Source organism: Astatotilapia calliptera, chromosome 18 (genome assembly GCF_900246225.1).
Source record: "Astatotilapia calliptera chromosome 18, fAstCal1.2, whole genome shotgun sequence".
Lineage (NCBI taxonomy): Eukaryota > Metazoa > Chordata > Actinopteri > Cichliformes > Cichlidae > Astatotilapia > Astatotilapia calliptera.
This window is the reverse complement of record NC_039319.1, coordinates 5,390,414-5,415,806: the sequence shown is the minus strand read 5'-3', so window position 1 is coordinate 5,415,806 and position 25,393 is coordinate 5,390,414. Positions and strand designations below refer to the sequence as shown.

The window sequence follows — 25,393 nt, the reverse complement described above, 5'->3', positions numbered from 1 at the left end:
GATGAAATGTCCTCTAAAGGACGCCCACACAATTGATGAGAAGTCAGAGACCAGATGCCGATATTGTAATTCCATTAGAAAAAAGGCTGCACTTAAGTAGGGAAGATATGTGTAGGGCTTTTAAGGCCATTGCAGTCCCAAATGGAGGCAGATGGGGTATGTGAAGTTCAATATCTGTGGGCTGAGCACCCTGATACCACAACTCAAGATTTCTGTTTCTGCGTTATCAAAGGTAGCCGGTCAGAATATTCTGGATAATCCTTCATAATTGATCAGAATTTGCCAAATAGACTTAACATGGTGTTAAGTCTGTCACATCATTTATGAAAGTCAAAGGTTAAAGTGTGATTTTCATCATGAAGAACTTGAAAAGAGAAACTACATGACTATGACTCGACATTAGGCACAGACAGGAATGCGCAAGCGGTATTAGCTGTTTGAAGGTACATTAGGAAAATGTTGAACGTAATGCACAACAAGCACCTTATTTCCTCCACAGAAGGTTGATAATTAACCTTTAACCTCCGTCACTGTGATGTGTGAATACTTCTGCTACTTTACGAACTATTGTAATCATAAAACACTTTTAAAATCTGTATACTCCAATGATTTAAAAACAATAATACAGCAAACATTTAAAACCAATCTCATGACCAAGGGCGCTGCTGGCTTCAGGACCATGCAATAATCCATGTGTGGTTTGTATTTGTATTATAATACAGTCTGTAAGAAAGCCTTTTGTTATATTATTGAGAATATTGATCAACTAATTGTGATGGTGATGGTGCTCATCCGTCTTTTATCAGTCACTGCATTTTAACACAGTTTGCTCACCGTACATTCCAGTTTCTGGTCACTGAAACCAGTCAGACCTGAGCTCCTGGGGGCCTCCCTCAGGTGAATGTTGTTTTTTTAAACTTCGTACCACTTACAAAACTTCCCCAGCAGAACAATTGGTTTCAGGTTTATTCCTGTAAAGAGTTTGTATATGATAGATAGTTGTTGTTTTTTTAAATATCACATAATCGGGAAAACACAAAAGGGAAACATTTGTCTTCTTTCTTTTTCATTTTCCCAGCACTAGTTTATTACATCACAGCTTAAAACACCGATTCCAGTATTGAACTAGTTATACATCATTTCCATCCCTTCTTCTTACTGTGTTGAGCCATCAGAGATGCTTCATATTTCCATGTTTTACAGGATTGTCTGCCTGGAGTCTGTCGTCATTGTGCTTAAATAGTAGTTTTGACTTTTCATGTAAATGTCAGGATAGGCAGCATCTTCTTTAACTAGTTCAAGCTGCCAAAATAAATCCAGAATTAAATTTTAATCCTTATAAAAGGCTGAAAATATTTGTTCTGAATCCAAAACAGTTAGATGTAGTTTGTTAATTTCCCTCGTTTTGTTATTACCCTAGAGTAGCTTTGGTGTATCTTTTCTCTCTCAGTTAATATTTATTATAAACCCCAGTGGAGGACTCCCTCAGGTGTCGGTGCGTTGGTGGTTCTTTGTGTCTGGGGGTGGGCGTCCGGGTACACACCGGCTCACTCCTTGGCGGCCGCTTATCGGGGCCTGGAACCTGGGACTCGCTCGGGCCACTTCGGAGGTGGGGTGCCCCGGCCTCTCGGCCCGGGGCTCGGTCACTCAGGCACAGCTGGCTGCCGGCGGAGCTCACGGGCGCATCACTGCAACTCACAAACTATCGCTTCTGCTCCGCGGCTGCTGAGTGAGCCCTCACCTGGGACTCTCCTCAGCTTTTACTGGGACAGTGGCGCGGCTGCCCCTCTGTTGGTCTTCCTTGGTCTCTTGTGTTCTGGGGGCCTCTGGATGTCTGGAGTTTTGATCTCCTCCATACCTGCTTCATATCCTGGAGGACGGGGCTGTGGCTCCCCACACTCCCTAGCAGATCGTTACATGGAGAAACCTTTGGAATGCAAGCATGCTGATCCACACAGGTATGCACACAGGTGTACACACGGGTATTCACAGACGCGGACTACAGCTTTCTTGGCTGCTGCCTCAAAGCACATTGTGCGCTGTCTATCTTGCGTGCTGCACAATATCGTTTATTATTTAGTATCTACTGATATCTACTGCTTAATTAATGGATTAATGAAGTATTCTGATTCTGATTTACCCATTAAGATTTTAAATGAAACGATAAACAAAGGCCAAGAAAACTGAGTTAAACTCCTGAGTCTACTATATATTTGCACCATGAAGAAATGAATTGTTTGCACCAGTAATAAATAATCAAATATATCAAATTATCATCAATATTTAAATAAATGAACCATCGCACCAAACAAAACAACAATTCAACAGACAGTTCTATAAAACTGTGGATGATTCAAAGTGCTGCTATAACTGCACAACAAAACTGCAGTGAGAAAAGCTTTGGATGTTCCGTTTAGTTATAATGACAGTTAAACAACTAAAATACTCGATTAAGTAGGTGAGAAAAAGTTACATTTACTGGATCAGTTTACAGTTTTTCTCAGTCGCTTTGGTGCGTTTCTCAGATCAGAATTGAAATTCTCATAACTATTAGTTCAACCTCCACAACACTCAGTCATTTGTGCACATCATAGTAGCAATTTCTCCTCTCTCTGAACAAACTGCAAATGATTTTGGACATGAATCAGTTGCTTCCATACATTTCCCTGCTGCTTTCTGACATTTCCATTTGCTTATGTCATGTCAGTCAAAAGTAATCATACCTATGGATGCTGAATAGTCGTTCCCAATAAAACTAATAGTCATACATCCATTGCTTGAGTCATCACACACAAAATTGTTGAACTAGTTATCACATGCCAAATATTGGCCATCTGTCAAGCAAATCCTATACCTTTCTGTATCATTTTTCCTGGAAATGTCTCCGAAATTGAACAATTGATCTCAGGTGAATTACAGCTGTCACTCATGAGGAGGCGTGTGAAAGTTTAGTTGTAACCAATGACAAACAACTTGTTCACTGTCAATTATGGATGAATCCTGTGAATCCCCAATTGGCAAGCATATATAAACTGCGCAGGATCTAGTGTGTACCATTTCTACACTTCTGTGACACAAAATGGAAGGTCAGCACCGTGGAAGAGGGGTGAGGATGCGGGGAGGAAGGGGAAGGGGAAGAGGGAGAAGAGGCAGATATAGGCGGATTCCTAATGAAATAAGGGCTACAATTGTGGACCATGTTGTCAATCACGGCCTCACCATGGAGGAGGCTGGTCGAAGGGTGCAACCCAATATTGGAAGAACTACTGTCAGTTCAATCATTCAAACATTCCGTAGGGAAAACAGGTATGCAAACAGTAATACACTGTACTGTGCCATCTCAGACACATCACATGTTACTGTACTGTATTTGCAATTTCACAAAAAGTTCACTCTGCACCACATAGGATTGTAAGACAACCTCGCGGAGGCGGAAGAGGGCCCCTTCTTACCCCACAGCAAGAAGAAGCCATTTGTGCAATGGTCATTGCAAACAATGCAATAAAGCTGAGAGACATACAAAGCGCTGTCATAGAGAATTACACAGTATTTGGCAATATTGAATCTGTTCCAATTTCAACAATTGACAGAGTACTCAAGACAAATGAAATCCACATGAGCAAATGGCCCTGCTTGCAGCCATGGATGCAGCATGTGACGACATCACAGCAGGGTCCTGCAGAGGATGGATTCGCCACTCCAGGAGATACTTTCCTCGCTGCATTGCGAGGGATAACATCTGTTGTGATGTAGATGAACATATGTGGCCAGACAGACAGGAACGTCTGGATGTGCCAGAATGATTTACTGTACTGTTACATGTGCTGTTTATTGTTCACATTAGTGCACAGCTCTACCAAATGGGTGATTTTATGTTTACATGTATTCTACAGTGCACAAGTGACTGTAGCATATTTTTCTTTTGCACAATTCTGTAGGATTACAAACACTTCTACACAATGGAAATGTGAAACGTACGTATTCAGTGTCTCAGTTACTCCCAAGACTCCCATAACATCTACAGTGACTTTACTGCACATTTCAGATGGCTGTACAGGTAGGCCATAGTGCTGTCGTCAGCATTTTCAGGTGTCACCAATTGTTTTTGCAATGGGAAACACTGAAATTATAAACTGTCATAGTGGAAACATGACAATGCCATTTGACTATCTTGTTCATAAAGATGGTGTCAAGACTTTTCATTTTGATGGCACTGACAGTTTCATTGACATGGATACTTGCTTTTGAGGTATGGATAATCAATTCTGTGCATGTGACGTGCTTTTGCAGGCTATCCACTAGGTTTTGCAGTTTGCACTAATTGTTTTGGGAAATGCACTAACTGCTGTGCAAATGTTAATGGTGTTCTGAGAAACGCACCAAAGCGACTGAGAAAAACTGTAAAGAAAAGAAAAGAATGTGTTTGGAATAAATTAAACTCTATTCTCTCTTTTTCTTTCTTTCTTTTTTTCTTGGTGGGTTTTCATTTGCAATCAAACGCAACATTATACAATTATATAGTATAGTAAGAAATATCCTTTAACTTCATTTAGTATTTTAATTTTTGTTTTTATTGTTTCCCCTTCAGTTTGTGCTTATAACATGTTCTAATCTGACATATTATGCAGTAAATTATTTTTGCAATAACTTAACAGGCCATTGTGGGAGCCAACATTCACTTATCAAAGACATATTTGTATATTCTGTGGGCTGCTTTATGGTTGTGTCATTTAGAAACATAAGCCACAACAGACTTCCACCAGAGAATACTTAAAAATGTATTTTATGTAAAGATATTTTAATTAACTACTATATTAAGAGAGAACCTATTGTTACATGGATTAATTGTACAAACTGTAGAGAAATAAGTTTAAGCGTGCAACTTTTTATTCATTTTTAACTGTGTTAATGTTTTTATGTTGATACAGCCGCCTCATATCTGTTTCCTCAGTGTTTTTTAAACCATGTACTCCATCTATGAGTAAGAACATGAATCAATTCCTTTCCAAATTTGTAGTTCTTTTTTCCAACTGTTTTTAGTATATATGTAACATTTCTTTACACACAAATGCAGGTATTCTTTTGCACCAAGACGTTAAAGAAATGCTAAGAAAAAATGAAAATACTACGTTGCAACCTGTGTGTGTGTGTGTATATATATCTGTATCTATATAGATATATATGTGTATTCGTACCCTTTTTTCATCATCTAGTTTCCTGTGCCAGATCTTCTACTGATCCACTGAGGCAGACATGTAAAAAAACATGAACTAAAGCATATTTCTGTATATAAACAGGACTTTAAATCTTTATCAACAGCTACTTTAGAGGAAATTCTTCAATAAACTGCAACCAAAGGCTCAACTCAGAGGACAAAATCCAACCTGTTATAAATAGTGTGACAGCAAACTTTCTCTTGTGTAAAGTTACAAATAGGAGTAATTATCCACAGGAGCTTTTATACATAACGAAGTTATAATTCGTCCTGTAGAAATTGTACACTTAAGCTATATAGTTCCCGCTGTGATAACTCTGCTATGAATGCCTCTTATTAACTTTTATGCTTTTACAACCCACTATGAGCAAACACTCAGCAACAGTGGGAAGGAAGAACTCCCTTCTTGAAGGAAAAAACCTCTGGTAGAACCAGGAAATCTGTCTAAACTAGTTGGGGGTTAGAGCAACAGATGCAAGTCTTCAGATCATTTGCAGTGTGACTGTCTTTGTGCACACTTTAACCTCATTCAGTTTTCTTATTTGTCAAAATGCACCATGGGTAAAAACAAAACAAAACAAAATAGTAATGAAGGAGAATCCTCAGCAAAGATGAATTAAACAAGTTTTATTTTGATCAAATTTTGCTTTAAGTAAAACACATCTTTATTTGATGACATTAAAGTCATCAAATAAAGACAGTTTTGATGGAGCTCCTGACCCAGCCCAAGCTCTCTATGAAGACGAGGAAAAACTCCCCAGGGGGCCAGATCGATGGGAAGAAACCTCGGGAAAGCCCATTCAAAGAGAGATCCCCTTTCCTGGGATGGCTGGGGGGGTTACAGGAACTCCAAAAAAGCTAAATTTGTATTTATTTATTTTTTAAGATTGACCCATTCTATCTATTCCTGTCCAACAGAAAAAAGAAAGGAAGTTACTACAGCGTATCATACTTATATGATAAGGTGTGAATTGTGTGTTTGTGTGTGTTATCTTAGCCAGGGGTGAAGCTGGAGCTCCTCCAGTGTTGGGCGCTTCTCCGGGACTAAAGCTAAACATGCGTCCAAGAAATTCCGGCATTCTTGAAAGAAAGAAAAGATCAAAAAGATGAAGATGATAGTTCTAGTGATCCAAGGCATCAGTGAATCTGGAAGTGTGAAGTTTTCTTACCTGTGGACAGACGCTTTTTGATGCTCAGTTTCTTTGTGAGGAACCTCGCGGTACTAAAGTATCGTGCATGAAGCGCTTCATACAACACCACTCCCATTTGCCACACCGTGGTGGGTCCACACCTGTAGCAGCTCCTAATGTACCACTCGGGAGGGATGTGAAGAGGAGTGCCTAACAAACAGACACAATTGCAATTTCTTCTAAAACAAAAGACACAAATTGTTACATCTGTGAAAAGCAGGAGCAGAATATGTTACCATAGAAGATGCGATACAGAGATCGCTGCTTAACAAAGCAGCTCAGTCCAAAGTCAATGATGCGAACACGAGGCACATCTGAGCCGGTCTCAATCAGAATGTTTTGTCCCTTGATGTCCCGATGAAAGATGTGTTTATCCTCAAGTTCCTTTACAGCATCAACTAGTTGCTTCAGAATGACCTGGAAAAGATGAAAAACACAATAATGAGTTAATGCCTTTCTGCCTTGATTGAATGCTGTACAGTCTAAGGCTCTCCCAGTCAACCTACCTTGGCCTTGTCCTCTGTTAAAGTTCTTCCATGTTCTGCTTTGTATTTTTGCAGGTCCACAGCGGGGACAGGTCTCTCCAGCACCAGGATCAGCTCTTTGCCAAGGTCGAACCACTCCAGCAAGGACACAGGTGCAGATATTCCCACTGACCCTTCTGCTTCACCTGCAAGTTTAACCATAATGGCCACTTCCACTGAGAGCTTCTTCCCGCTTTCATCCTGAAATGTTACAACAAAGTGGATGATGAGGAACGCCGCATTCAATCCAGTAATGTAAAACTGATTCAAGTGTTGGACGCTTACCGCCACTTTGCAGTAGACTTTATTTTTGGGAATGTGTTTGATGGCAACCTAGAAGACACAGAGCATTGGTGAGCATTTCCTCAGTATGACATAATGAAAGGTGGAAACACAGCAGACGTCTCAGTTTACGATATTATCCATTATCTGCGTTACTGCCTGTCTTACTACCATCATCTGAACACTTACTGGAAAACGATCTTCTATCCGGTAGCCAGCAAACACTGCTCCGCAGCCTCCTTCTCCGAGCTGGTGCTCCTCCACATATCTGGCTTGGAATTCACCTGAACAGACAAAACAACAAATCTTGTTTTATTACAGCTGTGACACAAATTACTCTCCTCTGTAGCCTAAATGTTCCTTTTGCCCTTCCCCTGAATATGAAACCCAAGCTGCTTGCTACTTACGTTTTTGGTCTGCCACTGATTTTTTGTCCTGGTCCACATTCCTTTTTTTTTTCTTGGGTGGCTCTCTGTTGTCTCCCGTGGCCTTTCTTTTGCCATGTTTTGCACACACCTGTTTGTTGTTCAAGTCTGGAGATGTGGAAAACACCAAAAGCACATCAGCTCACTGGATGATAGACACAAACACTAAACACTAATATCTTAAACCTAGCAACCACACTTAATCTACCCCCTTATTCAACTAATTAGCCTACCTTTACCAGAGTCCAACAAGGAGGATGCTTGCTCCTTGTCACCGCTCATGTGGTCGAGAAGTTTAGCCTTCTTTGCTTTCTTTGTTGTGCCCTCTTCATCTTGCACAACCTTGCGCTTCACTCCTTTGACCACATCTGAGCTGGTGGAAGGACCAGCCTGCTCAGCGACCCTCCTCCTTTTCATTGGGGTCTTCTTTTCAGGACTGGCCTTTCTTTTAGCAGTCCTGCTCTTACAATCTATAAACAACAACAACACAGTGGTGAAAAAGAGTCCCCGACATCAGGACTGGAAGCAGTTTGGCAAAGAATTTGAAATTGCTTTTGCTTAAATTATCACAAGTTTATTCTTGGGATAAAAAAACTGACCAGTGCGAATTGATACTAGGTTTACTAAGTCTTACATCTTGATGACACTTGTTGGTCTGTTTTTACTGTTGAGTCCAAGAATAAACTTATTACATTATTTTACCAAAAGACCGGTAACCTTTCTTTGATTAGACATCTTGTATTAAAGTTATTTTCAATCAAACATATGATTCAATTGCTCTAAAAACGATTCACACAGTGTCAACGTTTCTAGGATTTGGATTTTACCAGGATTTGATTTTATTATTTTACTTACCTTGATCTCCTGAATCTTTCTTAACGGCTGGAGTGGTAATTTTCCTTGTTTCCTTTTTCATTGTAATTTCAGAGAACTTTTAAACTCGAAAATGTAAACCGTAATGAGTTAATATTGAGTTAATACTCCTTCAAATGTGCGCCCTTCAAATGCTTGACTTTTCTAACTGAATTCTGTAAGTGAGCTTTATAAGTAAACTCTGGAAACTACGGCAACACAACATAGAATCTTGCCTTTCAGTGACTTCACTGACTGCCAGTAGTTCAAAGTAGTTCACAGAAAAACACTCTGGCAGACAAAGCCATAATATTTCATATAATTCAATCATTTCATATCAATTAAACAGTTTCTTTCATTATCTTTCATCGTTTGTATAAAGACCTCATGTATGGATGACAGTATGAAGATTTGTGGTTGACCACACACTAATAAACACAGTGTCAGCTACATTGTCATCTGATTTAAAGTATTTATTATTGTACATTTAACTGTCATGGTACTGAGTCTGTGACCCAGTGTTTTGTGTTTGTTCATTTATATTCATTGATTATTCTTATGTATGTTTTTGGTTCTCTTTATTGTTTTCTTCTTGTGTTATATTCTTAGGCTTTAGGTTTCTGTTACTTTGCCTTGCCCCTGTGTCCCACGTGTCATGTCTAGTCACTCTTCTTTCCATGTTCCCCAATTTCTCCCCAGTCAGTCATGTCTCTGTGTCAACTCTGTGTCTTTGTAAAAGTCTCTTGTTTGCTGTTTTACTTTGATAGTCTTGTGTGCTATGTTAGTGTTTTCATGTCTGTGAAGGTTCTCAGTCATCTAGGTCATCGTAGTCTAAGGAGTTTGGAAAGAAAGCGTCTGGACTTGAAGTTGCTTGAAGATGTTTCACCTTCTCGGATGAAAAGAACTTCAACTTTGCTTGAACGTCTTCAAGCAACTTAAAGAAGTGCAGACGTTTTCTTTCTAAGCTCCTTAGACTATGTTAGTGTTTTCAGTTTTCCTTCCCCATGGTCTTGTTGTTTGTGATTTCTCGCAGCTGTGCTCTCATCCTGTGTCTTATTCCCTCATTTATCCCTCTGTGTATTTAAGCCCATTGTTTTCCTCTGTTTGCTGTTGGGTTGTCTGTGTATCATCCATGACAATTAAATGAAATAGCAAATGCAACTACAATTTCAATGAGATTCATTCCTGGCATTCTACTGCAGTGGCTGAAAGTAGACACCAAGCATTATCACTGTAACTGATGTAAATATTGGACTTGGAGGGGATTCATCTGATAGACTGATGCAAACATTACTGTGAGGAAAATTTTGAATCTCCCAATTTTCTTTTTTTCTGAAAGAAAGAAAGTTGGTTACTGTATCACATTTGTATGGCAAGATGTGAATTCAGTATGCGTGTGTGTTTGTGTCAGAGAGGAGTTTATCTGAGCCAGGGGTAAAGCAGGAGGTCCTCCAGCATTGGGCACTTCTCCAGGACTTTGTTAAAACTTGTTTTCAAGACGTCTGAAATGAAAGAAGGACAAGAGATATCGAGATGATAATTCCAGTGATCCAAGCGATCACATTGATTTTCTGCAAAATTTTCTTTTTGAGAATCATTCGGCTGGGCAGGGGGTATAACACATCTGCAATGCAGCAGTTATTCTCTCAGATTAGTTTCATATTTTCTGCATCAGATTTGAGTGAGATCCTGGAATGAAGACAGAAGAAAAGACTTTGTTCAAAGTTTGATTTATAGTCAAACCTTCCAGTTTATTCACACAATAAAACATCAACACAATATATGAATTCATTCATTAAAATCACAGTTTTTCCTCATTTGTTTGATGATTTTGACAAAAACAAACACAAACACACACACATGGTCTGCCATACTCATGAAGAGAAATGTCGACATTTTTCAAGACAAATATTCCAGAAACATTTAGAGGATAGAGAAGTTTACATTTTGATGTGGAGAAATATTTTAGTAAATCAAAATGATGATGAGCAGTGATAGCCTCCATAAACAGTCAGAGGAAAGATCTCCTTTAAAAACTCAGAAACATCAAGAGAACAACTAGAAGATGTGGAGGTACCACCCATAATGTTTGACTGACAGCTGATCTCTGTGCAGAAATGATGGAGAGAAAATAAAATGAAACTAAAATACAGATTTAAACACACAATATGAAAGACTTCAGTCTATTTGAGCTTAATCAACTCAGCAGTGGCTCCATAATTATAGTAAACCAACAGTCCAGCATAGAGCGGCTGAGTGAATGTGGTCTGGACTCTGTGGAGGAGAGTCATGGTTTCAGAGACGCTGTAGAAGGACAAAATACCTGCTCTGTGATCCAGGTACACTCCTACTCTGGAGGAACGAGGACCTGAGACACGAGTTTGGATGTTGTTGTACCAAAATGTAAAACTGTTGTTGTAACACTCTAATGCCCAAGATTTGTCATTACATCCAAATTCAGATTCATCTCCTTTTCTGCTGATATTCTTGTAAGTGACTGCTACATAACCTCCTCCCCCTCTCCACTCCACCTCCCAGTAACAACGTCCAGTCAGACTCTCTCTACTCAGAACCTGAAACCACCAAGTGAATCTGTCTGGATGATCAGAATAAGACTGTTGTTGAATCACTGCTTGCACTTTTCTGTTCCCCTCTGATAATAACAGCTGTTTGTGTGCTGTGTTTGGATCCAGTGTGATTTCACATGAATATTTTAAGAATCCAGCTCTGGTCTTTGGCTCTGGTGGATGTGACAGTGAAACATCCACTTCAGTGACTGTCAGTGAGATCTTTGTCCATTCCTCTCTCAGAATGTCCTGTAGTTTATCTCTGACCTCTGACACAGCTGCTGTCACATCCTCAAAGTAGCTCAGAGGACGGATATTGATGCTGGATGAGTCTGTAGACTCACTGAGCGCTGACAGTGAGGGGTAGTTGTGTAGAAACTGGATGTGATCCTCTGTGTGTGAGAGCTGCTTCAGCTCAGCATCTTTCCTCTTCAGCTCAGTGATCTCCTGCTCCAGCTTCTCCTGAAGCTCTTTGACTCGACTCACTTCAGTTTCCTGCTGGGATCTGATCTGCTGCTTCACATCAGAGCTTCTTTTCTGGATGAGATGGATCAGCTCAGTGAAGATCTTCTCACTGTGCTCCACTGTTTGATCAGCAGACTGATTGATGGCCTCCACATCATGTTGAAGCAGCTTCACATCTTTCTCTCTGTCCTGGATTCTCTGCTGGATGTTTTGTCGACTCACCTCCAGCTCTCTCTGCCTCTCAGTCCTTTCTGCTGCAGCTGAGACTGTGTCGTGGCCTTTATGTTCATCCACAGGGCAGAGATAACAGATACTCTGCTGATCAGTACGGCAGAACATCTTCATCACCTCATCATGACGAGAGCAGATGTTCTCCTGGAGCTTCTTGGAGGGCTCCACCAGATTGTGTTTCTTTAACTGAGCTGCTACATAATGAGGCTGAAGGTGTTTCTCACAGTAAGAGACCAAACACACAAAACAGGACTTGAAGGCTTTCATTTTTCTCCCAGTACAGACATCACAGGCCACATCTTCAGGTCTAGCATAGCAGTGATCAGCAGGAGCAGCTTGGAGTCCAGTCTTCTTCAGCTCCTCCACTAAATCTGCTAACATGGTGTTTTTCATCAGGACAGGCCTCGCTGTGAAAGTCCTCCGGCACTGAGGGCAGCTGTAGATTTTCTTCTTTTCCTCTCCATCCCAGAAGCTTTTAATACAGTTCATGCAGTAGCTGTGTCCACAGGGAATAGTCACCGGATCCTTCAGTAGATCCAAACAGACTGAACAGCAGATTTTTGTTTGATCCATTTGATTCATGTGCTGTGCCGTTTCAGCGTCTCTCAGTGACTGTCAGACAGCTTGACTTCCTCTGAACAGAAACAACCTCTGTGCTCTGAAGGGAAACAGATCTCTGCTCTTGTTCACCTTTAGACCCATCCTGATACAGACACATCTGTGAAGGGAGATATATTCTTACAGAGCGACCAAGAGCCAATCACAAGATGCAGGGTGTGGTATGTGTGATTACATCATGCAGTAACAAGTCTGACCCAGTTAAAGTTTAATAGTTTATCTTTACTTGGTACTTTGAAATTTGACAGTCAACACTCAGCGAGTTCATTCATTCGGTTTAGCTCTTCTGAAGTTCAGCACCATCTTTTTCAACCAATCAGAAGCCAGTATTGTAGAGAGTTCATATTTCTTTTCATGCAATTGAATCATTTTGAATGTTTAGGTGAATATTTATATTTAGAGTATTTTCTCGATCAGTGTCTTCAGTCCTGACCCTGAGTGCGTACGTTTAAAAATAAAGTGATATAACTTCTTTTACATTACTGTGAACTTCTTGTACAGTTTGACAGCTGATTGTTGTCGTGTTTGTCGTCATATGAAGATCGTTTCCTAAAGAGGACTGAACAGTCATTTAGCCTCTGGCTCCATCCATGAATCTGATCTTTGCTGTATAATCTGTGCTGTTAAAAGTGTAATGGAACATATAATTTGTACATATAATTTCATATGTAATTATGATGATCTTTACCCATTAAGATTTTAAATGAAACGATAAACAAAGGCCAAGAAAACTGAGTTAAACTCCTGAGTCTACTATATATTTGCACCATGAAGAAATGAATTGTTTGAAACAGTAATAAATAATCAAATATATCAAATTATCATCAATATTTAAATGAAAGCAAGCATTGCACCAAACAAAACAACAATTCAACAGACAGTTCTATAAAACTGTGGATGATTCAAAGTGCTGCTATAACTGCACAACAAAACTGCAGTGAGAAAAGCTTTGGATGTTCAGTTTAGTTATAATGACAGTTAAACAACTAAAATACTCGATTAAGTAGGTGAGAAAAAGTTACATTTACTGGATCAGTTTAAGACCAAAATACATTTGAATGAATTACTGACATGGACACTTTGTGAAAAATTACTAAACAGTTCAGGCAAAATTTTACTAAAACCTTGAATTAAACTTGAAAGTTTTCATTTAAATTCCACAGTGACTGTGTACACAGGAAAGACTACAAAATAATGTTTGTTTGTTTGTTTTTGTAAACACTGTGGAGCGATCTGCATTTGTTGTTGCTAAATTTAAATATTTGTTACTATTTAATGATCATAATCTCATTTGAACATAGGTTTGATTTAGTGGAGTCAGTTGTTCCCATGCATCATTCTGTAAGTGTGAGAATGAACTAAGATTAGAAAATGTCAAAATATAAAGTTTGATTTATTTTTATTCATCACAGCATCCTAAACTTTGCTGAACTTTTTGAAATATAAAATGAACTCACTGAGTGTTGACTGTCACATTTCAAAGTACCAAGTAAAGATAAACTATTAAACTTTAACTGGGTCAGACTTGTTACTGCATGATGTAATCACACATACCGCACCCAGCATCATGTGATTGGTTCTTGGTCGCTCTGTAAGAATATATCTCCCTTCACAGATGTGTCTGTATCAGGATGGGTCTAAAGGTGAACAAGAGCAGAGATCTGTTTCCCTTCAGAGCACAGAGGTAGTTTCTGTTCAGAGGAAGTGAAACTGTCTGACAGTCACTGAGAGACGCTGAAACGGCACAGCACATGAAGCAAATGGATCAAACAAAAATCTGCTGTTCAGTCTGTTTGGATCTACTGAAGGATCCGGTGACTATTCCCTGTGGACACAGCTACTGCATGAACTGTATTAAAAGCTTCTGGGATGAAGAGGAAAAGAAGAAAATCTACAGCTGCCCTCAGTGCCGGAGGACTTTCACAGCGAGGCCTGTCCTGATGAAAAACACCATGTTAGCAGATTTAGTGGAGGAGCTGAAGAAGACTGGACTCCAAGCTGCTCCTGCTGATCACTGCTATGCTGGACCTGAAGATGTGGCCTGTGATGTCTGCATTGGAAGAAAAATGAAAGCCTTCAGGTCCTGTTTAGTCTGTTTGACATCTTACTGTGAGAAACACCTTCAGCGTCATTATGTAGCAGCTCAGTTAAAGAAACACAAGCTGGTGGAGCCCTCCAAGAAGCTCCAGGAGAACATCTGCTCTCGTCATGATGAGGTGATGAAGATGTTCTGCCGTACTGATCAGCAGAGTATCTGTTATCTCTGCTCTGTGGATGAACATAAAGGCCACGACACAGTCTCAGCTGCAGCAGAAAGGACTGAGAGGCAGAGAGAGCTGGAGGTGAGTCGACAAAACATCCAGCAGAGAATCCAGGACAGAGAGAAAGATGTGAAGCTGCTTCAACAGGAGGTGGAGGCCATCAAGCAGTCTGCTGATCAAACAGTGGAGCACAGTGAGAAGATCTTCACTGAGCTGATCCATCTCATCCAGAAAAGAAGCTCTGATGTGAAGCAGCAGATCAGATCCCAGCAGGAAACTGAAGTGAGTCGAGTCAAAGAGCCTCAGGAGAAGCTGGAGCAGGAGATCACTGAGCTGAAGAGGAAAGATGCTGAGCTGAAGCAGCTCTCACACACAGAGGATCACATCCAGTTTCTACACAACTACCCCTCACTGTCAGCACTCAGTGAGTCTACAGACTCATCCAGCATCAATATCCGTCCTCTCAGCTACTTTGAGGATGTGACAGCAGCTGTGTCAGAGGTCAGAGATAAACTACAGGACATTCTGAGAGAGGAACGGACAAACATCTCACTGACAGTCACTGAAATGGATGTTTTACTGTCAGATCCACCAGCAGAGCCAAAGACCAGAGCTGGATTCTTAAAATATTCATGTGAAATCACACTGGATCCAAACACAGCAAACACATGGCTGTTATTATCAGAGGGGAACAGAAAAGTGCAAGCAGTGATTCAACAACAGTCTTATTCTGATCATCCAGACAGATTCACTGACTGGTTTCAGGTTCTGAGTAGAGAGAGACTGACTGCACGTTGTTACTGGGAAGTGGAGTGGAGGGGGGGAGGAGGTTATGTAGCAGTCGCATACAAGAATATCAGCAGAAAAGGGATTAAATGTAAATTTGGACATAATGACAAATCTTGGGTATTAAATTGTAACAACAACAGTTATACATTTTTGTACAACAACATCCAAACTCGTGTCTCAGGTCCTCGTTCCTCCAGAGTAGGAGTGTACCTGGATCACAGAGCAGGTATTTTGTCCTTCTACAGCGTCTCTGAAACCATGACTCTCCTCCACAGAGTCCAGACCACATTCACTCAGCCGCTCTATGCTGGACTGATGGTTTATAATTATGGAGACACAGCTGAGTTGATTAAGCTCAAATAGACTGAAGTCTTTCATATTGTGGGTTTAAATCTGTGTTTTAGTTTCATTTTATTTTCTCTCCATCATTTCTGCACAGAGATCAGCTGTCAGTCAAACATTATGGGTGGTACCTCCACATCTTCTAGTTGTTCTCTTGATGTTTCTCAGTTTTTAAAGGAGATCTTTCCTGTGACTGTTTATGGAGGCTATCACTGCTCATCATCATTTTGATTTACTAAAATATTTCTCCACATGAAAATGTAAACTTCTCTATCCTCTAAATGTTTCTGGAATATTTGTCTTGAACAATGACGACATTTCTCTTTATGAGTATGGCAGACCGTGTGTGTGTGTTTGTGTTTGTTTTTGTCAAAATCATCAAACAAATGAGGAAAAACTGTGATTTTAATGAATGAATTCATATATTGTGTTGATGTTTTATTGTGTGAATAAACTGGAAGGTTTGACTATAAATCAAACTTTGAACAAAGTCTTTTCTTCTGTCTTCATTCCAGGATCTCACTCAAATCTGATGCAGAAAATATGAAACTAATCTGAGAGAATAACTGAAGCAGTTTTCCTCCTGAAGCATCACAAAGTTCAGAGTTCATGTTTAGAGCAGAAGATTCAGCAGTCGCTCTGTGACCTTTCAACTATCTTCACTACAGTATTAGTCAATGTCAAGTCAAAAGAAACTTTATTGTAATCTCTACTATATCTGGTGCAGCATACAGGGAGACAAAACTATGGGGCTCTGGTTAGATCAGTGCAAAAAAGGCAATAAATAGATAAAGAAAGGAGAAGAAAATAAATAAAAGCTTAAGTCTAAGGTGATCAAGAAACTTCTCAATTAGAATTTACAGTTTGGAGTTTAAAGTGACCAGTGTAGCAGCTTGTAAACCTGGAGTAAATAAATGTCCATAGAGCAGCATGTCTTACAGAGGCAGTGGTGTGTAAAGTGCAAAAGAGTCGGTTAGCAGTTTGTGTGGGGGAGAGAGGGCGTTCACGAGTCTGAGGGCTTGTGGGAAAAAGCTATTCCGCAGTCTGGGGGATCAGGCCCCGATGCTGCAGTAGTGTCTGCAGGATGGAAGGAGAGAAAAGAGTATATGTGAGGGGTGAGAGGGGTCAAGCACGATGCTGGAGGCTTTACTGATGCAGCAGCGGTTTTGTAGCAGAGGGAGAGATGTTCCGATGATCTTGGCAGCTGCTTTAACAATGCATTGTAGTTTGCTAAGATCACCAGCATTGCAGTTGCCAAACCACACGGAGATGCAGCTGGTCAGAACACTCTCAATGGTGCTCTGTAGAACGTGGTGAGGATGGGAGGAGTGAGGTTGGCCCGCTTCAGGCGTCTCAGGAAGTGGAAGCGCTGCTGGGCCTTTTTTTGGTGATGGGGGTGGTGTTGGTGGTCCAGGTGAGGTTGTCTGAGATGTGAACTCCCAGGAACGTGATGCTGGTAACAGTCTCTACCGTGGAACCACGGATGCTGAGTGATGTGTGAGTGGAGTCTTCCTGAAGTCGACAATCATCTCCTTACACTTGTTAACAACAAATCATTTCAAATGAAGTCTATTACAGTTTAACAACTAGTTGATGTGTACAGTGAAACAGTCATGTGACCACAGAACAGCTGAAGACTGAACTGAGGTGAGGATGACACTCAGTGTTTAAAAGGTCACTTTCTGTTGTGTTCAAAGATTTCCTTCAGATATGGTCTTTAATCAGTAAAGCCAGTGATACAGCAGTGTCATTAGCTGTGTTATTGGCACCAGGCTGTGTTTATGTATGTGTTTAATTCTGTCTGAGGATGTCTTCAGCATGAAATGATCATTTGGACACAAATGCACAGACGGAGTTGAGCTGTTTACTGCTGATGAGGAAGGAAAACAGTCTGTTGGATATTAATACAAATTCATAAGCATGAAAAGGCAAGGCAAGGCAAATTTATTTGTATAGCACAATTCAACAACAAGGTGATTCAAAGTGCTTTACAGAGACATTAGAAACAAAAACAAATAAAAAGCATGATTTAAAATTGATTAAAACAAGCAAACAAACAAACTAACTAAACACACACATTTCACACCTGTTCGCGCGATCTGAACCCTTATCGTAAGGGGAGCTACCAGTCCTTCTGTTGACGAGCTACTTTCTATTTTAAATTCCCTGAATTTAAAATACTCTCTAGACCCAGTCTAGACCCAGTTGGGGAGCTACCCAGAAAACAATGTAAATACACTGCGAAATTGTTTTAAATTGGTTATTTTTCATGTTGCATTAATGGTTGTCATTTGATTCAAGAGAACTGCGATCTGTACATCAGTAATCGGCTAGTAAGTCTTTTCTGGGATCGATTGGTAATGGCTTCTTTCTCTACCAGGGGGCTTTCGCGCGCTCTCTCCTCATTACAAAACTAATGCACAAGAGAAGCATCTCAAAATCACCCTCGTCATTCTTTCCTCCGTGTTTAAAGGTAATGGTGGTCAAAACAGGATATTTTATACTCTGTACGTTGTTGAGATATTTTATAGGTAGTCTTTCGTTATTTTGTGAGCTTCAGAAACATTTTATTATAGATTTTTAGTGGGTAGACCGCGGTTTTGAGCCTCAGTTGCACAATGACCATTAAGCTAACGGCAGGAGCTACAAACGTTTCTATTGTTATCTATTTTGTACAGAAACATGTTCAGATACAAATAGTAAGCACTCAATTGTTATTTTTGGGTTATTAATTAGCTCTTTCTTCCACTGTGTGACATTGAGCAGTACGCAATGTGAATTACTTATGTTCATTTTTCATTGCATTAAACTACTGCATGAGAGAATCACTTGAAAATCACTCGTAATTTCCCCTCTGCTTTCAGGGGTGTAACATAACTGTGCAATACAGCTGCAGTGAGCAAAGCTTTGGATGTCCAGTTAAGAAATTAAAATACTAAAGCTAAGTAGGTGAAGCAAGCATGCAGTTAATGACTTTTTACACCACAGTACACTTGGCATTAGGGCTGCCAAGATTAGTCGACTAGTCATTATTACGTCGTTTATCAAAATCGTAAACCACTAATTTAATAGTCGACGCGTCGTTTGAAGCTTTGTAAGATCCTGAAAGACAGGAATAAGCAGTAGGATTTAAGAGTGTAATAACGGACTGAAACAGAAGATGGCAGCAATGCATGTTCAAGGATGCCACCTGCCGTTAAAGGCAAAAGAAGAGGAAGCAGTCTCCGGCATCGTAGCTCTGTCCAAATTCAGGGGCGGCATCCTTCGGAGGCCGCATTTGTAGGCCGATTGCGTTACAGCGACGCGACGAAGGCTCCGACAAATGCGTCGTCCTTTTCCCCGGATTTGGAGGATGGGTCATGCTAGTGCAGTAAGCTGTGCGTCCAATGGATGCATGGTCTGATCAGTCAACTGATCGCAAAAATAATCGGTGACTAGTCGACGATCAAAATGATCAAGCCCTACTTGGCACTGGTCATTTGTATAATAATTCTTACATAATGAGTGAAACATAAGTTTGATTTATTGTAGACAGTTGTTCCCATGCTTATTTTGAGAAAAAGTCAACACGTGAGATTAGTTGTTTCAAGAAAAACTGCCATGGCTGCTGTACCCTCTACAAAATGCCTTGTTTAGATGAGTTAAGAGTGTAACAAATTCGTCCTGTTTAATCCACAAGGGCAGGGGTGTCAAAGTCCTGAAACTTTTACATGTGTCCCTGCTGCAACACACCTGAATAAAATGAGTAGGTCATTAGCAAGAGTCTTGACTACATGCTGAGGTGGGAACCCCTAAACCTCAACATTTTTAACTTAACATTCAGCAATTATTTCAACTCAAAACGTTCAGTTATCAGCATTCACACTGCAGTTTCTTCAGAAAATGGATTTTCTAGTTTGAAATAAATGAAAGTGTTGGGAAAAAATGTACTTCAACAATAAAAATGCTTATATTGTGCCACGTTCATTCATGAGCTGCTATAACATGAATCTAATGGCTGAATTGTCACCTCAGTATGCAGTCAGGGCTCTTGCTAATTAATCTAATTTTATTGAGGTGTGTTGGAGCAGCGACACATGTAAAAGTTTCAGGACCTCAAGGACTGGAGTTTTGACACCTGTGCACAAGGGTGTAACCAGCGTTATCATGGAGCGCTTTATTATCTCAAAAGGTACTATACCAATAAAGTTTTACCTTACTTAAATCATCGCCACAAGGCATTTCATATAGGCTAAGTTACTAGTTAACAAGGTTAGCTAGGTCACAGTTTTAACTGCATATTGTAAATCAAACATAACAAACCCTGGCACTGATGAAATAAGCATTTATGACTTGTTGTTGCCTCCCTTCACAGATGTGTCTGTATCAGGATGGGTCTAAACAACATGGTGTAAATGCAGTTGCTGGTGAGCCTCATTTCCTGTAGGAGGTGAACAAGAGCAGAGATCTGTTTCCCTTCAGAGCACAGAGGTTGTTTCTGTTCAGAGAAAGTCAAACTGTCGGACAGTCACTGAGAGACGGTGAAACAGCACAGCACATGAATCAAATGGACCAAACAAAATTCTGCTGTTCAGTCTGTTTGGATCTACTGAAGGATCCGGTGACTATTCCCTGTGGACACAACTACTGCATGAACTGTATTAAAAGCTTCTGGGATGGAGAGGAAAAGAAGAAAATCTACAGCTGCCCTCAGTGCCGGAGGACTTTCACACCGAGGCCTGTCCTGATGAAAAACACCATGTTAGCAGATTTAGTGGAGGAGCTGAAGAAGACTGGACTCCAAGCTGCTCCTGCTGATCACTGCTATGCTGGACCTGAAGATGTGGCCTGTGATGTCTGCATTGGAAGAAAAATGAAAGCCTTCAGGTCCTGTTTAGTCTGTTTGACATCTTACTGTGAGAAACACCTTCAGACTCATAATATTGTTGCAGCTTCATTAAAGAAACACAAGCTGGTGGAGCCCTCCAAGAAGCTCCAGGAGAACATCTGCTCTCGTCATGATGAGGTGATGAAGATGTTCTGCCGTACTGATCAGCAGAGTATCTGTTATCTCTGCTCTGTGGATGAACATAAAGGCCACGACACAGTCTCAGCTGCAGCAGAAAGGACTGAGAGGCAGAGAGAGCTGGAGGTGAGTCGACAAAACATCCAGCAGAGAATCCAGGACAGAGAGAAAGATGTGAAGCTGCTTCAACAGGAGGTGGAGGCCATCAATCAGTCTGCTGATCAAACAGTGGAGCACAGTGAGAAGATCTTCATTGAGCTGATCCATCTCATCCAGAAAAGAAGCTCTGATGTGAAGCAGCAGATCAGATCCCAGCAGGAAACTGAAGTGAGTCGAGTCAAAGAGCTTGAGGAGAAGCTGGAGCAGGAGATCACTGAGCTGAAGAGGAAAGATGCTGAGCTGAAGCAGCTCTCACACACAGAGGATCACATCCAGTTTCTACACAACTACCCCTCACTGTCAGCACTCAGTGAGTCTACAGACTCATCCAGCATCAATATCCGTCCTCTGAGCTACTTTGAGGATGTGACAGCAGCCGTGTCAGAGGTCAGAGATAAACTACAGGACATTCTGAGAGAACAATGGACAAACATCTCACTGACAGTCACTGAACTGGATGTTTTACTATCACAAGCAGAGCCAAAGACCAGAGCTGGATTCTTAAAATATTCATGTGAAATCACACTGGATCCAAACACAGCACACAAACAGCTGTTATTATCAGAGGAGAACAGAAAAGCAACAGTAATGGAAGAACAACAGTCTTATTCTGATCATCCAGACAGATTCACTTGGCAGCAGGTCCTGAGTAGAGAGAGTCTGACTGGACGTTGTTACTGGGAGGTGGAGTGGAGAGGGGGAGGAGTTCGAGTAGCAGTCGCATACAAGAATATCAGCAGAAAAGGAGGGGGTAATGAATGTGTACTTGGACGTAATGGCAAATCTTGGGCATTAGATTGTAACAACTACAGTTATACATTTTGGTACAACAACATCCAAACTCGTGTCTCAGGTCCTCGTTCCTCCAGAGTAGGAGTGTACCTGGATCACAGAGCAGGTATTTTGTCCTTCTACAGCGTCTCTGAAACCATGACTCTCCTCCACAGAGTCCAGACCACATTCACTCAGCCGCTCTATGCTGGTCTGAGGATTTATGTTTATGGAGCCACCGCTGAGTTGATTAAGCTCAAATAGACTGAAGTCTTTCATATTGTGGGTTTAAATCTGTATTTTAGTTTCATTTTATTTGCTCTCCATCATTTCTGCACAGAGATCAGCTGTCAGTCAAACATTATGGGTGGTACCTCCACATCTTCTAGTTGTTCTCTTGATGTTTCTGAGTTTTTAAAGGAGATCTTTCCTGTGACTGTTTATGGAGGCTATCACTGCTCATCATCATTTTGATTTACTAAAATATTTCTCCACATGAAAATGTAAACTTCTCTATCCTCTAAATGTTTCTGGAATATTTGTCTTGAAAAATGTCGACATTTCTCTTTATGAGTATGGCAGACCATGTGTGTGTGTTTGTGTTTGTTTTTGTCAAAATCATCAAACAAATGAGGAAAAACTGTGATTTTAATGAATGAATTCATATATTGTGTTGATGTTTTATTGTGTGAATAAACTGGAAGGTTTGACTATAAATCAAACTTTGAACAAAGTCTTTTCTTCTGTCTTCATTCCAGGATCTCACTCAAATCTGATGCAGAAAATATGAAACTAATCTGAGAGAATAACTGAAGCAGTTTTCCTCCTGAAGCATCACAAAGTTCAGAGTTCATGTTTAGAGCAGAAGATTCAGCAGTCGCTCTGTGACCTTTCAACTATCTTCACTAAAACAGCTTCATTACAGAGAAACAAGTCACATTTTCTTGATGTTCTTAAGTCCTTTCAAATGTTTTTAATGGTCCTTGAATGCAGCATCAGTGTGGCAGGTTTAAAAGGTCACTTTCTGTTGTGTTCAAAGATTTCCTTCACATATGGTCTTTAATCAGTAAAGCCAGTGATACAGCAGTGTCATTAGCTGTGTTATTGGCACCAGGCTGTGTTTATGTATGTATTTAATTCTGTCTGAGGATGTCTTCAGCATGAAATGATCATTTGCTCAGCTGCTGTGTCTCATCTCTTATCAGACATTGGTTGGAACAGAGTTTTGTTGCTGACCATCTGAAAAGAGAAAAGTGAAGAAAAGCTTCAGGCTTCATTTGGACACTACGTTGGACAGAAGTCTCCACAAAAATGACTCAGAAACACAAATATTATTAATGAAAGTCCAAATGTCAAAAAGGGGTCATACATGATCCTGAGAAATGTCCTTGAACATTTGAACATGAGTCAGAGGATTGTCAGGTTTCTACACTGCATCGTGGCATCAAGCCTGAGATGTCTGTGGAAACAAGTATGGAGGACACAAATGCACAGACGCAGTCGAGCTGTTTACTGCTGATGAGGAAGGAAAATAGTCTGTTGGATATTAAAGCAGCATTTATTAGAGTAAGAACAGATACTTGTGTCCTTCATTTGATCCCCGTCAATTTACAGAAGACTTAAGGACCCTTTGACTTCTAACATACAGCTGCATGTTTACAATTTTATTATTTATTGATTTATTTCTAGCAAAGCGAGACTTTACTGATTAAAGACATATAATCAGACATATTACTGTTACTCTCTGAAAAAGACTCACATAAAGCAGATTTATCACAAGCAAACATCAAGACACATCCTTCATGGCTTAAAGTTGCAGTGGGACTCTTTCACCATCTGGTGGTTGTACAATTTTCTCTCGTCTCTTATTTGTTGTGTGTGATCAGGACAATTCTGGAGAAGATGAGCCTGCAGGGGAAAGTCACCCCCTGCAGGCCAGAAGGAAATGGGATATCTTAAAAATACAAAGTATGTATGTGTGATATCAAGAAGATAATCCTTAAGAACACAAGTTAATAAATGCAGTTACTAAGAGTTGTTGTGTTGTATTGATTTGCTTCCTGTCCTAATTCCCTCTCTCCCTGAGGACACTCCAGGGCCATCTATGCACACAAATAAGTTACAGGATCAAATGAATAATAGAAAATAAACAGAAATAGAAAATGTTCTTCTATAAGTTTCACAGAGATTTGGTTTACATATTTTATATAATATAGTAAATGTGCATGAATGACCAGCAATCATTCAGTCACTGCGACATTTCTGGGTCCATTTTAAAGTTGTCACGCTTTGGCGCTAGCGACCGGAAAAACACAGAAGTGAGTGCAGACTTTACTGAAGGCTAGAAGACTGTCCAATTTCACAGCAGCTCACTTCCGGCCTACCCGGCCTTCGAAGGACCCGCCTTATGTGGACCGGGTAGGTCAGGTCCTTCGAAGCATGATACCCTTGAATTTGGACACAGCCCCAGAGAACATGACTGGGGAAACATGGATCACATGACAGGAAGAGCAACAGAAGGAAACATGAGGGAAGCAAGAACTCACAACAAAGACAATCACAGCCACACAGAGGGAGACACAGAGGGCAAAGACACAAGGGGGGAAATACTAACTAATACACATCTAAACAGGGACAACCTCGGCACTAGAGAATCAACTTAACCAAAGACGACTTAAACATGAAACATAATACAAAATGACATCAAAACACAAGAAAACTGAAAACGCTGGGTCAATGATCCAGGATCGTGACAGGTTTGAGGCCTCAGTGTTGTCACTGTAGTAGATCAAGCAGTCAATATAATAATCCTGACATGTTTGTATAGTTGCATGTAGATCAAGTGTAAGCATACCACAGGTTATTATTTATTTATTATTTGCTACTACATATGTCATATTAGGTAAACTGACATAAGATTTGTTGTCAAGAAGCATTTTTACAACAAAGAAATAAATGACCAGACACAACTTTCCTTACATTTCATAAAAAGTTTAGATGGTTTTCCATGTTTTTGTTTGTTTGTTACAGAAATACTAGAACATGGATTCTCCTTTATCGAGCTATTTCACTGCTAACCTCTAAATCCTCTCACCTCCAGAAACCCTGGATGGATGGATGTTAAGACATTATTACTTTATTGCAACAGCAGAGAGTCCAGCCAAACTGATCATTTCATCAGAGCACATTTTTAACTTTTCAGTGGTTGTTTGTTTTGGGGAACTGAGCAGCAGTTAGCCTGGGAAATAGCTAGCAACACTAGATTTAAGGAGATAGCAGCATAACTAAAGGCTGGTTTAGCATCACTGCCCTTTTTATTTAAAAATAAAGTTTTATACCCTATATCTTAAAAGTGGCGTTTGGCCTCAATTATTATCTCTGGACCTGAACTCCACGTAAGACTGAATGATGAATAATTCAACATAACACTGGATGAGAGAAAATAAGGCATGCACCCTGGCAAAATAAAAACACAATGAAAGTGAAAAAAAGTGAAAATGAAAAGTGTTGGTTGTTTGTAAATGATGTCGTACTTGCATAGGTCCTGTCTACTCACAGCACTTTCTGCTACATGTCTCATGTACCCAGTCACACACATTCATGCAGCACTTCTATCTGTGCCTGAGGGCTTTAGCCAACATTCACACACGCTGATGGACTTGGGGTTCAGTGTCTTGTCCAAGGATACTTTGGCATG

General features: G+C 40.3%; 4 protein-coding genes across 7 annotated transcripts; 2 read left to right on the top strand and 2 right to left on the bottom strand.

Moving 5' to 3' along the window:
- Window positions 1–5,826: 5,826 nt before the first annotated feature.
- On the bottom strand, window positions 5,827–8,759 carry LOC113011348 (serine/threonine-protein kinase pim-2-like). Of its 2 annotated transcripts, XM_026150836.1 has the most exons (9): window positions 8,492–8,758; window positions 7,870–8,106; window positions 7,619–7,744; window positions 7,401–7,495; window positions 7,215–7,262; window positions 6,912–7,130; window positions 6,642–6,822; window positions 6,385–6,555; window positions 5,827–6,295 (listed from the first exon to the last, which is right to left on the bottom strand). In XM_026150836.1, the coding sequence occupies exons 1-9, from the start codon at window positions 8,550–8,552 to the stop codon at window positions 6,204–6,206; spliced, it is 1,230 nt and encodes a 409-aa protein (XP_026006621.1). In that variant the 5' UTR covers window positions 8,553–8,758; the 3' UTR covers window positions 5,827–6,203. The 2 variants fall into 2 exon arrangements, with proteins under 2 accessions (XP_026006621.1, XP_026006620.1); XM_026150835.1 differs by having other exon boundaries at window positions 6,912–7,262; window positions 8,492–8,759.
- A 1,750-nt stretch (window positions 8,760–10,509) lies between these two features.
- On the bottom strand, window positions 10,510–12,333 carry LOC113011343 (tripartite motif-containing protein 16-like). Its single transcript, XM_026150829.1, has one exon. It carries the CDS (start codon window positions 12,331–12,333, stop codon window positions 10,672–10,674), a length of 1,662 nt encoding a protein of 553 aa, XP_026006614.1. The 3' UTR covers window positions 10,510–10,671.
- A 1,780-nt stretch (window positions 12,334–14,113) lies between these two features.
- Window positions 14,114–16,401, top strand: LOC113011346 (tripartite motif-containing protein 16-like). The gene is made up of 2 exons (XM_026150833.1): window positions 14,114–15,645; window positions 16,277–16,401. Exons 1-2 carry the CDS (start codon window positions 14,121–14,123, stop codon window positions 16,306–16,308), a joined length of 1,557 nt encoding a protein of 518 aa, XP_026006618.1. The 5' UTR covers window positions 14,114–14,120; the 3' UTR covers window positions 16,309–16,401.
- Window positions 16,402–18,108: 1,707 nt separating this feature from the next.
- Window positions 18,109–22,330, top strand: LOC113011344 (tripartite motif-containing protein 16-like). 3 transcript variants are annotated; one of them, XM_026150830.1, is made up of 2 exons: window positions 18,109–18,234; window positions 20,116–22,330. In XM_026150830.1, the coding sequence occupies exon 2, from the start codon at window positions 20,299–20,301 to the stop codon at window positions 21,958–21,960; it is 1,662 nt and encodes a 553-aa protein (XP_026006615.1). In that variant the 5' UTR covers window positions 18,109–18,234; window positions 20,116–20,298; the 3' UTR covers window positions 21,961–22,330. The 3 variants fall into 3 exon arrangements, with proteins under 3 accessions (XP_026006615.1, XP_026006616.1, XP_026006617.1); XM_026150831.1 differs by lacking the exon at window positions 18,109–18,234 and adding an exon at window positions 18,251–18,706; XM_026150832.1 differs by lacking the exon at window positions 18,109–18,234 and adding an exon at window positions 19,176–19,932.
- The last annotated feature ends 3,063 nt before the right edge of the window (window positions 22,331–25,393 follow it).

Coding starts and splice junctions, on each gene's coding strand:
- LOC113011348 (XM_026150835.1), bottom strand. CDS start 8,552: ATGAAAAAGGAAACAAGGAAAATTACCACTCCAGCCGTTAAGAAAGAT. Junction 7,496..7,618: donor ATCAGTGGCAGACCAAAAAC/GTAAGTAGCAAG, acceptor TTGTCTGTTCAG/GTGAATTCCAAGCCAGATAT. Junction 7,263..7,400: donor GGATAGAAGATCGTTTTCCA/GTAAGTGTTCAG, acceptor TGTGTCTTCTAG/GTTGCCATCAAACACATTCC.
- LOC113011343 (XM_026150829.1), bottom strand. CDS start 12,333: ATGAATCAAATGGATCAAACAAAAATCTGCTGTTCAGTCTGTTTGGAT.
- LOC113011346 (XM_026150833.1), top strand. CDS start 14,121: ATGAAGCAAATGGATCAAACAAAAATCTGCTGTTCAGTCTGTTTGGAT. Junction 15,646..16,276: donor GTACCTGGATCACAGAGCAG/GTATTTTGTCCT, acceptor TCTTCATTCCAG/GATCTCACTCAAATCTGATG.
- LOC113011344 (XM_026150830.1), top strand. CDS start 20,299: ATGAATCAAATGGACCAAACAAAATTCTGCTGTTCAGTCTGTTTGGAT.